The 12,489-nt window shown below is 38.9% G+C and overlaps 2 protein-coding genes across 2 annotated transcripts in view; one reads left to right on the top strand and one right to left on the bottom strand.

The window, feature by feature from the left end:
- Positions 1 to 39: 39 nt before the first annotated feature.
- polh (polymerase (DNA directed), eta) lies at positions 40 to 6,235 on the bottom strand. Its single transcript, XM_005914090.3, has 10 exons — positions 5,913 to 6,235; positions 4,650 to 4,784; positions 4,233 to 4,465; positions 3,925 to 4,103; positions 3,741 to 3,844; positions 3,528 to 3,647; positions 3,161 to 3,284; positions 3,025 to 3,090; positions 2,717 to 2,889; positions 40 to 2,596 (listed from the first exon to the last, which is right to left on the bottom strand). Exons 1-10 carry the CDS (start codon positions 6,047 to 6,049, stop codon positions 1,651 to 1,653), a joined length of 2,217 nt encoding a protein of 738 aa, XP_005914152.1. The 5' UTR covers positions 6,050 to 6,235; the 3' UTR covers positions 40 to 1,650.
- A 1,880-nt stretch (positions 6,236 to 8,115) lies between these two features.
- Positions 8,116 to 12,489, top strand: part of LOC102288818 (polymeric immunoglobulin receptor) — a gene marked incomplete in the record, with an annotated part of 6,519 nt that continues 2,145 nt past the window's right edge. The window contains 3 exon segments of the mRNA XM_042225094.1: positions 8,116 to 11,633; positions 11,873 to 12,193; positions 12,410 to 12,489. Coding sequence (XP_042081028.1) covers positions 11,537 to 11,633; positions 11,873 to 12,193; positions 12,410 to 12,489 — 498 coding nt within the window.

Below are 12,489 nucleotides of genomic sequence, written 5' to 3'. Positions count from 1 at the left end.
CTATGTGAATAGATCATGACTTCCTTCACAATAGTTTTTTTTCCCTGGTTTGGCTCCTCCTATCCTGCTCTCCAGCTGATGCAAGAAAGTGCAAGCATAATTTAGCCATTCAGGTCTGTCAATGGCTCTACAGGACAATAAGTTCACCACTGCAGAAAACATGAAGAGGATGACTCATCTATTTATGCTGCAATTGCACTCTTTGGAGTGGCAATCATGTCAAAGGTTGAACAAGCCATTGGGTTGTCTGTAATTTATGCCATTAAAGCTGCAACAGGAAAAAAAATTCTAATACAATAATACAAAAACTGTAATTTGGCAACTGACAGGCCTTCTGACGTTATACGTCAGCTCCCTACCTGGACAACCACAGACACACAGAACCATGAACTACCACACACTTAGTGTATTTATGTTTTTACTTTTTTTTTTTATAACACTTTATATTACTCACCTGATTTGGGCTGATTAGACTTAACGAGTGGAAATGGCCTCCATTGTGAGCCAAAGCCTTAAACATTGCTTGAATTATAATATCATTAAAAGTTATTATGGAAATATTTGTTTATTGGGGGGTTTTTTGTTTTGTTTTTTACAGTGACACCAAAATCACACACACCCTTTGCTTTAATTCAATTAATCCAGCTGATACTTATTAGCTCATCCAGTTGAAGGGCCAATGAGCTTATGTCACAGTCAGGCATCTGTCCATACTGAACAATAATCCTTCCTCTGAGGCTATTGTTCAGATTTTACAAAACTCAGACACAATAATCATCTAATAGATCTTCAACCAAATTCTGCTCCGGGTCAGGGTCAGATGTGTCATTTCACAGGCAATAACCTGTGAATTGTTATGGATTTTGAGCCAGAGGAGCTGCTACATTATTGACCTGATTGATCTTTTATAACATTTCAATCTGCCCTCCGCTACATTATTTTATGAGTTATCAGCTCATCTTGTACCAGTCCATGCTGTAGGCTGTGAGCTCGGCTATGGCAATATAAATTTACATTTGTGAAGTTAGCAATATCCTTGTGATAAAGGATGACAAGTTCAGGGCTACTTTTGTCACATTTGTTCTTATAGAAACCTAAAAGGCTTGCTCACAAGGGTGTGTGGTTTCCTATGTGAATCTGAGTCTTCTATGTAAATGTACTTAGTTGTGTTTGGAAAACTCATTGACACCAAGAGTATTTCAAATACTACCTTCTTGTCTTACAAATCACAATCATGTGCCCCTCTCTCTTTCTTACTAGAACACTTCATACTGTTGATCGAGTGAGGATTTCTGCTCTACATTCAACTAACTAGTGCCATCTGCTGGTAAGTCAAAGTACTACAGCATACTGCATGTTACTAGGATGAGTAAAAAGAATCTTTAATACACTCTGCTTTAAAAAAATGTCTCTTAATAATATTGTCTTTTTATTTATCATTAAAAAGTAAATTAAATAAATCAAATAAATATGATTTTTTGATTATTTTTTTTTATACACATTGTTATCATCACCCAACTTCAACATTGAAAGCAGAAAAGTCTTAATGTACTGTTTAGGATATGGCTTTGTAAACAAACATTTTTAAAAATGTACATAATCAGAACTACGTTTGAGTTTAATTTAAAACTGCGGTTCTGCATTAGATCTTCAGTTTTTCTTGAAGAATGAATCCAGAGTGCCTGTGCTTGCACTTTGGGAGCGGGGTCTTTTTGGTGCTGGTCCCGACTGGCCTCTTGTTTTAGTCTTTCCCCGAGAGGAGTGGGCTGTGTCTGCTGCTGCTGCTCTGAGAGGATTCATAGCGGTACCGGAAGAAGAAGAGGAAGTGATGGTTGATGTGCCTGAAGAGAAGGACTGCTGGAGGTCCAGAGCAAAATGATAGTCATTGTGTTCTGGCATTTCCCACGCTAACACCTCCTGACCACAGCGTTCACAGCTCATCAGATCTTCACTGGCCACAGTGGGAGGAGGGTGATTTGACTCCACATTAATGTCCAGTTCATTCCTTAACTCCTCACTTGCCGACTCATGAGATGCATTCTCTGAGCTAAGTTTTGACTCCAAGCCTGATGCCACAACAACAATGTCTTTGGTGTCTTCCTCATCAACGGGACCTGGCATTTGTCCGTTTTCAGGCTTGTTCAGTGCTGACCCTGAAACCTGGAGGCTTTTTTCAATGGTCTTCTTCTGAAAGAAAGAGGAAATGCCTGGGTGGGGGCTGGATGAACCAATTTTGGACTGAGAAACAGGTGTAAAAGAGGAAGCAGGACAGACAGCGTCTGACTTCAACTGACTAACAGAAACAGAAGTATTGTGAAGCGAGGAAGCTGGGAGACCTTCATTGCTGTGTGTACCAGAATCCTCTTCATCATCATCATCCTCCTCCTCCTTTCTAACCTTCTGTTTTTGTTTCTCAACTGCCTTTTGAAAAAAGGACTGGATGGAGCCGGTTTGTTTACACGGGGAGACATTTTTTGGTTCACGGGGTGGCTGCGTTGAAGTGCTATCACTGGAAAGAAAGCCAGCGATCCCCCCCGCTGATGAAACATCGCTGAATTTACTAGCTGAGAGGTATAACATGCTGAGGGGTGGAGTCCTGGGGACATGATGGAAGACAGTTTAAATTAAAAAATTAAAATAAATAAATAAATAAAAATCACAGAACATCCCTTTGGCAAATTACTTTAAACCCTCTGCAGTATCCTGTTCTAATTACCATGCAGCCTGATGGTTTCCTGCTGTGTTCAGACTCTTGATAATGGCAAAGGTGTCGCTGGATATTTTGGTCGCCTCGTAGCGCACTAAAGCACAACATCTAGAGAAGCTGCTCATCCTCTTGTCGCCAAGCTGACGCACACCAACTGTCAGCATTTTAGCCACACGACCGTTCTATAAGAAATTAAAGGAACTGAGCTGAAAATAGTTGCATTTACGGGATTTGGCACTAATGTGAAACCCAACTGAAGAAAAGATGGTTTAATGAGGGAAAAGAACTAAATTACACAACCAAGTATTGTGTCTTACCACTTCTCTGTCCTTGGTCAGCCTCTCCTCTAACTCAAGAGCCAGTTGATGAAGCCAGTACTGTACCTGCACAAATACAAATACTTTAAAAATGCTTGTGGAACACACTGAAAGAGCACAGAAACATTGGCTCTACCTGCTCTTTAGTAGCCAGTGATGTCTTCCCAGGAAAGTTTTTACTGCAGCCAATGGACTTTGGAAGCTGTCTTGGTTTCACAGCTTCAAAATCAATCCCCCGGCACAAGTCGTACAGCCACTGACTACATTAAACAAGGAAGCAGGATAAAGTTTAACGTCCCTGTAGTGCAGAAGGGTTTCCAAAATTACAAAGTTTCTTTTCTGAAGCAGAAGTTCAAGTACAGAAGTTCAGAAATGTTTAAGGAAGTTTAAAAGTGCAAAACTACTTGTTATTATTTTAATAACACCATGTGATTACTTTCTTAAGCAAGTTATGTCACCATTATCAAAATGATAGTGTTTGAAGGCATTTCTGGCTCTCTCACCCTGTTTTTTCTCCAAAGTGCTGCTCCAACTGAGCCTTAGAGAAGCGAGTGAGATCGCCCATGTTCTCTATTCCCAGAGTTTCTGTGATTGAAGTTCCCAGCTTACCCCCCAGGTTACGGCTGCAGGGAAATAAATAATACAAGAGGACAGGGTTTAATTTTAAGTTTTTGCTGCCACTCTGTCAATGTAAGCGATGACATAACTAAACTTACATCTTGCCAATGGGGAGACTGCTGAAAAGTTCTGTCACAGAGTCCAGAGGAAGAACAGTTTGTCTGTTGGGCTTGTTCAGACCACAGGCTAGTTTAGCCAATACCTTGGAAAGGTGAGCGGTAAATGATTATCTCTGCAAACACAGTTACCGGTCTTAGACTATTAAATAGGAGTTTATCCTACCTTATTGTGTGATATTCCTGCAGAACAACTGAAACCTGTGTGTTTCTCCACAGCTGCTCTCATTTCCTCAACAATCAGTGCTCCAACAGTTAGCTGCAGTTCTGCAGAGTTCTGCTCACCCACTGACGGGAACGTTAAAGATTCCAGCCACTGCTGGAGACCTCTGGATCGCTGTTCCTCTGAGCACAAACATGATGTTGTTAGGAGGATAAAGCCTGCCAGAGTTTTTTAGCTGTTATTCTTCGACAGCTTTCTGTGTCAACTGCAGAAACAACTCATTGGGTAACTGAAGTTAGCTTACAGCCTACCTTTATCCAACACAGTGTCCTCTGCAGAGTCTTCAGCTGCAGGTGAACTTTGCGGGTACCCCTGGATGTAGGTAGTTCTCAAGAGTGAAGTTTCGATTTGTTTGTCAGTCATATTTTTCAGTCGCTGCTGGACAGCAGCAGTCAAATCCATGTAGGCCTCATCAATGCTAGCTCTCTCAATCACAGCAAAGCGAGACATGACCTCAATCACCTCCACACTCGCCTCTCTGTAACTACAAAGGGGACAGAAAGAAGATATTTGCAGTACAGCTTTGGCCATAAGGATTTAAGACAATTCAAAAAATAATCGTAAATTTAATTAAAGACAATGTTGATCGAGTGTTGATCCAAAGATTTAATGTTGATCCAATTAAAAAGAGGAAGTCTCTGGGGATGTACATCAGCAGCAGCACTTACTTTGTCAAGTCAGCCTTGCCATGAGACTCACGCACTCGTGCCACCTGGAGGTCTGGGCACAGTTTTTTTGCATCATCCACCCACATGTTCCTGGTGACACCATGAGCCCTGGCCTCGTAGCTCACAGCTATAATACTAAGAAACAATAACATTTAGTCAAAGATCACAAAAAAAAAATCATAAAGTGTGAAAACATTTTAGAAGGATGTCTAAGCGGTTATTTGTGGGACATGAGGGCGGGTGAGTTGCCAACACAGAGACATCAATTCAAATGGTCAATGCAACTGAACACACGCAGTCGTGGGAACGAATTCACCAGTGGGTTACAAAGAGAGAGGGGAATGTTTAAATTCTCTGTAATCTAGTCAACATTCTGTTTTACAGAGTATTTCATTATTTCAAAATCTGCTGCTCTACTGGCATTTTCTCCCCTAACACCAACTATATGGTTTACATAGAATGGTCTGAAAAAAGAGAAAATAAAGCTGCAGTTTTCTGGGTGAAAGTGCCTTGTGCAACTAAGAGGTCAAAGAAAATGGCTTCACGCTGATAGGAAGGCAACAGGAACTCAAATTCAAATAACCACTCAACTAAGTTATGCAAAAAAAAACACAACATTTTTAAACACAAAAAACGATGAACCTTGAAGCAGATGGGCTACGGCCACGTAAGACCACAGCAGGTGCCACTTCTGTCAGCTAAAAAACAGGAAACTAAAGCTACAGTTCACATGGGCTCACCAAAATTAGACAAGAGATGACTAATAGGACAGTGTTGCCTGGTCTGATGTGTTCAGATTCAGGTTGGTGGTGGTGGTGTAATGTTGTGGGGGATATTTTTTTAGCAGAGTTTGTGCCCCTTAGTACAAACTGAGCATCGTTTAAACAGCACGGCCTACCATGTCCATCCCTTTATGACTACAGTATAACCATGTTCTGATGAGTGCTTCCAGCAGGATACCACGTCACAAACCTCAAATCATCTCAAACTGGTTCCTTGAACATGCCAGTGAGTTCACTGCACTCGAATGACCTCCACAGTCACCAGATATCAGTCCACTAGAGCAACCTTTGGCTTTTTCATCAACCTTTTAACTCTATTTACACGAATACGATCAGGATGTACGTAAGGCACACCAGAAAAAAAACTTTCGTAACTTTAGCTTTAGGAACCTAAGTCACCCACAGACCCAGGTTTTGTGTCACGGCTAGGTGTTTCAATTGCGTCGATCACAAAAACGGTATCTCTGTGTCAGAAACTCACCTGCCTCCTTTCCACGTCTTGTACTGGGCCACCACACAGGGAGTATTCCTCAGAGCTGGATTCAGCCTCTGCTCCACCTGCACGTAAAAGCAGTCCATGTCTACCAACGCCACCACCCTCTCCTTCCCGTACTCCATTATTAACGATGAAAATCTGTCGGTGGTGCTAAGATATGTGTCCGCTTCTTGGCGGGGCTGTTAATTCACAGCTGTAATCAGAACTGAAAGTTCGGTGGACTTGAACGGACCGCCAAAATACACATCGATCGCTTTGCATTTCGAGGGTTACATAAATACGTCATCAACAGTCGACGAAGAAGTCCCTTGGTAATGTCGTCATCACTGAAGAAAACCAGAACTTATGTCATTCTACAGTTGCCTGCACATCGAAATTAGCTACCAAGACCACAAAGGTGCAAGAAAGTGACCAGATTCAAAACAACAATATAAAAACACTATATACACAATGTATAAGTTACAAGAAACACCGTGGGGCTGTATACAAGGGCATCCATAATATATTAAGGGCGGAAGGGCATTTGGTGATAGTTAGAGACACTTGCAAAATATGGAAAATGCAATATATTAAGAGTGTAATGTTGAAATATTCTAAAAGCTGCAGTCTTCCTTTTTCGCCTTCTCCCTTTAGTGACCATCACATCGGATCATCTGCCTTCATTTCCTGATTACTCCAAATGAAAATCCCAAAAAGTAAATTGTGTTCTGTGGGAGAAACGTTTTCGTCACTCATCCGAATGAGTACTTCAGTTTCAGCTGAAGTAGCACATCGTTTCGTCAGTCATTATGCAAATCTACTGTTTATAAGGTTGGGGAAACCAGCGGTCACCTGAGACTGAAAAAGTCAATTGGATAAGTGAAAAAACGTTTCTCCCACTTGAAATGCTACTTCCACACGAACAGAATCAACTTTTTAGGTTTTCTTACCTGAATGACATCAAGACATTCAAATGAAAATCTTAGAATCTTCAGCTCAGCGTCCTCCAGATCCATCTAGTTTCTTTTTATCGGCACCACTGTCTCCAAACCATAATTTGCAGTCTGACTATTGGTTTGTAAACCTTTTCTTTCACTCTTACTGCTAGACCTAAGTCACAAAATACTCCTGACACTCATCCTCACCCACTAGTGTGCTGTCTGTTCATTTTGATGGTTGACCCCAGGTATTTAAACCCCTCTGCCTTCACTACTTCTGAATGAAGAGTACAGTTCATGCAACAGTGGCAAGTAAAGAAGCTGTTTGGCTTTAATAATGCTGAAGAACTTGTTAGAGTTACTATAGTCTCTTTATGAGGGCAGATGTACCCAAGATTGTTAAGATCTGATTGCTGAGGACAGTTATTGCATGGCAGTCTACAAAGTGCTCCAGTAAATAGAACTACAGAACTCAGTAAGGGACCATGGGTGAATATAAGTCCACCTATTCTTCTAATGACTGACATAAAAATAAACATATATAGTGAAACAACACAAATTATCTACTAAAACATTGCAGAAATAAATATATTTAGATAAATTCCAATAGATGTAGTTGTGGGTTATTGTAACTATCAAAACAGGTTTGATCCAATAGCTCTCAAATGGTAATCGTCATTAAAATCATTATCTATTCATTTGTCTCATTGCATTGTTATAAATAATAAAATATTATTAGATTTTTTTTAAAGTAAATTAAGCAAATTATGAAATATACTTTTGATAGTTTTGGGTGAATTGTTGGTAACTGTAAAAGCCCTGAAAACAGAAACATTGTCAAAAATATAAATAAAATGAGGAAGCAATCCAGGTTGAAATTTTCCCTGTGATAGTGAAAGGGGTCACTCACTCACAGCAGCTGTGCCAACATGGTTCTTCTATATATTTATCACCGATTGCTCACTAGATTGCTGGGTAAGTAAGAGAAGCCTCGAGCTGCTAAATAATTAACTTGAAGAGATGAGTCACTGGTGGTTAATCAATAGCTTTTAGTATTGTGTTTAATATTTTACTGCTCGGCCATGATTCTGAATTGTAAAAGTGATGTAACCAATCAAGACGGATCAATAGGTGGAACAGCTGTGAAAATAAATGCGAGTGTCCCTAATCTTTTCACTGTAACCATGAGCGATCTGAGATCAGAGAGCAGCGGTTGGTATTGGTGTGCTATTGGAGACTTACAGATGCCAGTGCACATAATTGTTCATGAAGTTACTTCAACCGGTAAGACTGCACTGCGGACCAATACAAGTAAGATACTAAGATACCCTTTCTGTTTTCATAAGTTAGCGAATTATCATAAAAATGGCACTACAAAGGTTTAACAAATGACAGAAATTAAGCTTCAGGCAGTGGTGGGACACTTGAGCAATGCAACTTGGTCTTATGATGTGAAAAGAATGGCTGTAAACAGCGCCCCCCAGAGGTCAAAACCATTTTACCACACTGCTGATGATCACTTTCAAAATTCAAAAAATCCAAGTGACTGATTTTCATCTGCCTTCACATAAGCCCCTTAAAAAAATAACCTGTGAATAATTTGGTAAGTTTGAAAGAATTTTTTTTTAAATTATGCGACAGGTATAAATGGGTGTAATTTATCCATTCTTTGATTCAAGGAATGCATAAATGGATTTGCATCTCGGACAGATTGGTGGCACTACAGTGCTGTTACTGCAGAGATGAAACCTACAAAAAAACCAGGGCATTGACAACCCTTGTGATAATTTTGAAAATACTTTATTGTTTTAGATGCATAGTCTCCAGCTGGCCTCCAAATAATATATAATATCCTTGCATAGTAGTTAAAGTTAAAATTTTATATTACAGAAGATATCGTCCAATATTTACCAATAATATACACAGTACTAATTATCACGAGTTCTGTTTTTGTTTTTGGGTGCTTTTTTTTTTTTTTACATTAATAGAATTCACAAGGACATTTTCAACCACTCGCCAGCATTCCTCCTCGCTTACAAACACTGAACCAAATACAGCCCAGCCAACAACTTCAATCATACAAATCATCCTCTTGTATCCATCCTCCATGCTTCCAGTATCAGCTTCCAGCCTGGAGGATGGATACAAGAGGTCTATCACTTTTAATAATTTGCATATTCTCAGTATTAGACAAAACAGAACAAAACTAAAGTAAAACTAAAGATCAAATTTGCTCATGAAAAGTATTCATCTTGTTCAGTTTTAGAATTGGTTTCTGTTTGAAAAAAGCATGTCAGTTTTATCCTCATCTGGCTTTATCTTCCAATTCCACTAAGATGACCATTCTCACCTCTGTCCTCATCCTACAGCTACAGATAGTTCCTGTAACATTATTCATACGGAGGTTGAAAATGCGTAGTGAGTAGGTTTTCTAATTAGATTCTGGGATAAAATACTGTATTTGTATTTTGACAATCTTGTTATATGTTTCAGAGAACACCAGATCTGAGGGGTGTGATGCCACTGTTGTAAGTTACAGCAGTTTATTTCCCATTATTTGGTAATAACTCTACAGCCATTGCTATCGCTGGTATAGAGTTAGCACCATAAGTATTTGGACAATGACTTCATTTTTGTTATTTTACTTCAGTACACAAATACATAAAAATCAAACGGTCAATGTGAGATTCACGTGTAGTTTCAGCTGTAATTTAAAGGGTTTAATAAAAACGTTTGCATTAACTGTTTAGGAATTACGGCTGTTGTATACATAGTCCCCCATTTTCACAGGCTCAAACTAATTCAAACTAACATAATTTTAGATGTCAGGACTGTTTTTCTTACTTGGATGAAAAACGTTTGCGGTCAAGGACTGCCTGAATTCTAGAGTCCATAGGCTTCACCAAAAGTTATATTTCCTCCTATTGTGGCACACCCAAAATGTTATTATTTATTATTTATTTTATCACATGGACTGTACAGAAGGACAGAAAAATGGAGCAACACCTCAGGTGGAAGTATTATTTAAAGGCAGGTGCGCCCCAGTTGCTTTAGGGGGATGGACTTCCGCCAGATTCAATCTGGAAGGCAAACCGAGTGCACCGTGTCTTCATTGCTCCTGAACTTCACCTGTATCTGCAGGTTAGTACTTGGTATAAAAAAAAAATGCTACCACCATCTGTTACGTAGCAAGGTTTCATCTCCATGCTAAGTTGTAAAGAAGTATGACTGTATTTGTAACAGTTACGAGCAGCCCCGCGTGGACCTCCATCAGTCTGAGACAGCGGGGTCAGGCTGCGCAGGCCGCTACCAGAAACGGCCTGGTATTGTGGGTCGTTTACGCCCAGAGCATTGTCTTGCAGGAAGGTCATGCGTATAGATTTGTTTTCTTTTCATTATGAAGGTTGGCACTCCCGCACACTATTTTATATAAAGTTTTTGATACAAACATGTTTTATTCCTTAAGTATAATTGAGGTTTTTGCAAAAGTATGAAGCTGTTTAATATGTGACTCCTAATGAGTTGTGAAATAGATGGAAGTTGCACACGGTATAGAGAAGTAAGTTTCATGTTCAGTGTGCTGTAAAAGATGTTTATTTTTGATCAGTTTCAGTATTCAGAACAGGTACAGTTATCCACTTTAATTTCAACCAGATAAGAGTGTGGTTTGCCTTAAATACAGTTGAATATTGCTGTAAATTCACTGTAAACTTACAGTGGCATTTAATCGCTTAAGCAAGCAGGGATTTCATCTTTGTTATTGTGGCACCATTCCTGGGGCCCGTAACATTATAGTTTAGTATTTTATGGCTTTGGCATATATGGCTGCTACAGGTATTAACTAACTTATCTTCATTGATGATGTAACTGCTGATGGCTGATGGAAGTTGCAGAATGGAAGATGGAAACATCTGCTCATGTTCCAGTAAATGCCTGCAAACTCATTGAATAACTCTTCATCCTGCAACAAGATAACTTACTGCTAAGGCAACACAAAATTTTCTCAAGCCCCAAAAGGTTAGTCACCTGATAGATAGACTTGATGTCTATCTATCATCTATGACATCTATGACAGCTGGCACTGCATGCAAGGGATATGCAACAAAGTATTAAACATGACTGCATTCATGTACCTACCATTACTTTGTCCCAAGCACTGTTGTGCCCTAAAATGAGGTGGCAAGTGTTGTAATTGATATATGGTGGAACTAAAATGTATGTTAATGATTATGAATTAAAGTTCAGAATGTGCACTTTAATGACATCTGCACTGTTTGGTTTAAATTTTGACACTGAGAAGCACATTGTGGCTTTACCAGACACTGAGTCAGAGTAACAGGAAAAGTTGTCAGAAACCACAGAAATGTCACTCACGTTACCAAAGAACTGACACCCGCTCAGAGAAGATGACCTTGCACAATGTAGAACAGTATTAAATTTGCACCATGAAACCCTTTCACTTTCCTGTTTTGACTACATTTTTATATTTTAGTTTTCTCTGTTCTATTTTCTTTTTCAATTTTCTATATGTTGGTAAGAATGATGGGTTTTGAAAAGCCACCAGCTTGACAGATGTTGGATGTATTACTATTTACTACATACACTCTTTATTTTGTGAGCCAACTTATGTAAAATTACTGATTTACATATGAGGAAGAATAACAGAAACTGAAGTGACAGCTGCATATAAGGATGAAAAAAAGGAAGTGGAGCTTACACTGTTTTTTCTGTTCATTTATCGATATGGCTCTCTATGCCAGGATTATTTATATGTTGACTGGACTAACAGGTATGAGGGGGAGGCTTTTAAAGTCCTTTAGCTTGTTTATTAATTTTTATGCTGATTATAAAAGTTCCAATAACAAAAATATATTTGTAATAGCCTTGTAATTGTTTTTATTTTAGCTGATCAATGGAATTATTCCACTAAAGTGCTTTATTTGTTCTGTTCATGTACAAAATATAAGCCAAAAAGAAAAAACCTTTTAAGCAAACGAAATAATATAATACTTTATTTGTTCTCTGCAGGAGTTCACAGTATAACTACAGTCAGTAAAGTCTCAGTGAAAACTGGGAAATCTATCTCCATCCCATGTCTCTATGAGTCCCAATACAAATACCATGTGAAGTACTTGTGTGAAGGATATTATTGGAACTCCTGCAGTGATGTAGTAAAAACAAACACAGCAGACCCTTCAGGAAAATATTCAATCTCTGATGACAAAAACCAGCAAATTTTCACTGTGACTATAAACCAGCTGGCCTATGAAAACACTGACTACTGGTGTGTGGTGGAGATTAATAATGGAGCAGATTATCAAAAATATTTTAAACTGTCAGTTACCAGTGGTAAGTGCACATCGTTGTACATATTTTACATTGTTTCCAGGATTTCTTGTCACAATTTCTAACAAAAAAACAACAAATATGTTTTTATTTTTACTAAAAGAGACTGAATGTGCTCTCATTTGTTGTTAAACATCAATAAGAAAAGATGTCTTAAGTCTGAATTTCAATGAATTTTGAAGGGTTTTTGTATTGATTGTATTTTTTGTGAACTTTAAGGGACCCCCAGTCTCTATGTGGATCATCAGATGATTACAGGATACATTGGAGAAAGCATAACCATCAGATGTCACCACAGT

This window comes from Haplochromis burtoni, unplaced genomic scaffold, assembly GCF_018398535.1.
Source record: "Haplochromis burtoni strain Fernald_Lab_line unplaced genomic scaffold, NCSU_Asbu1 Contig_7, whole genome shotgun sequence".
Taxonomy (NCBI): domain Eukaryota; kingdom Metazoa; phylum Chordata; class Actinopteri; order Cichliformes; family Cichlidae; genus Haplochromis; species Haplochromis burtoni.
This window is presented reverse-complemented; position numbering and strand designations above follow the sequence as displayed.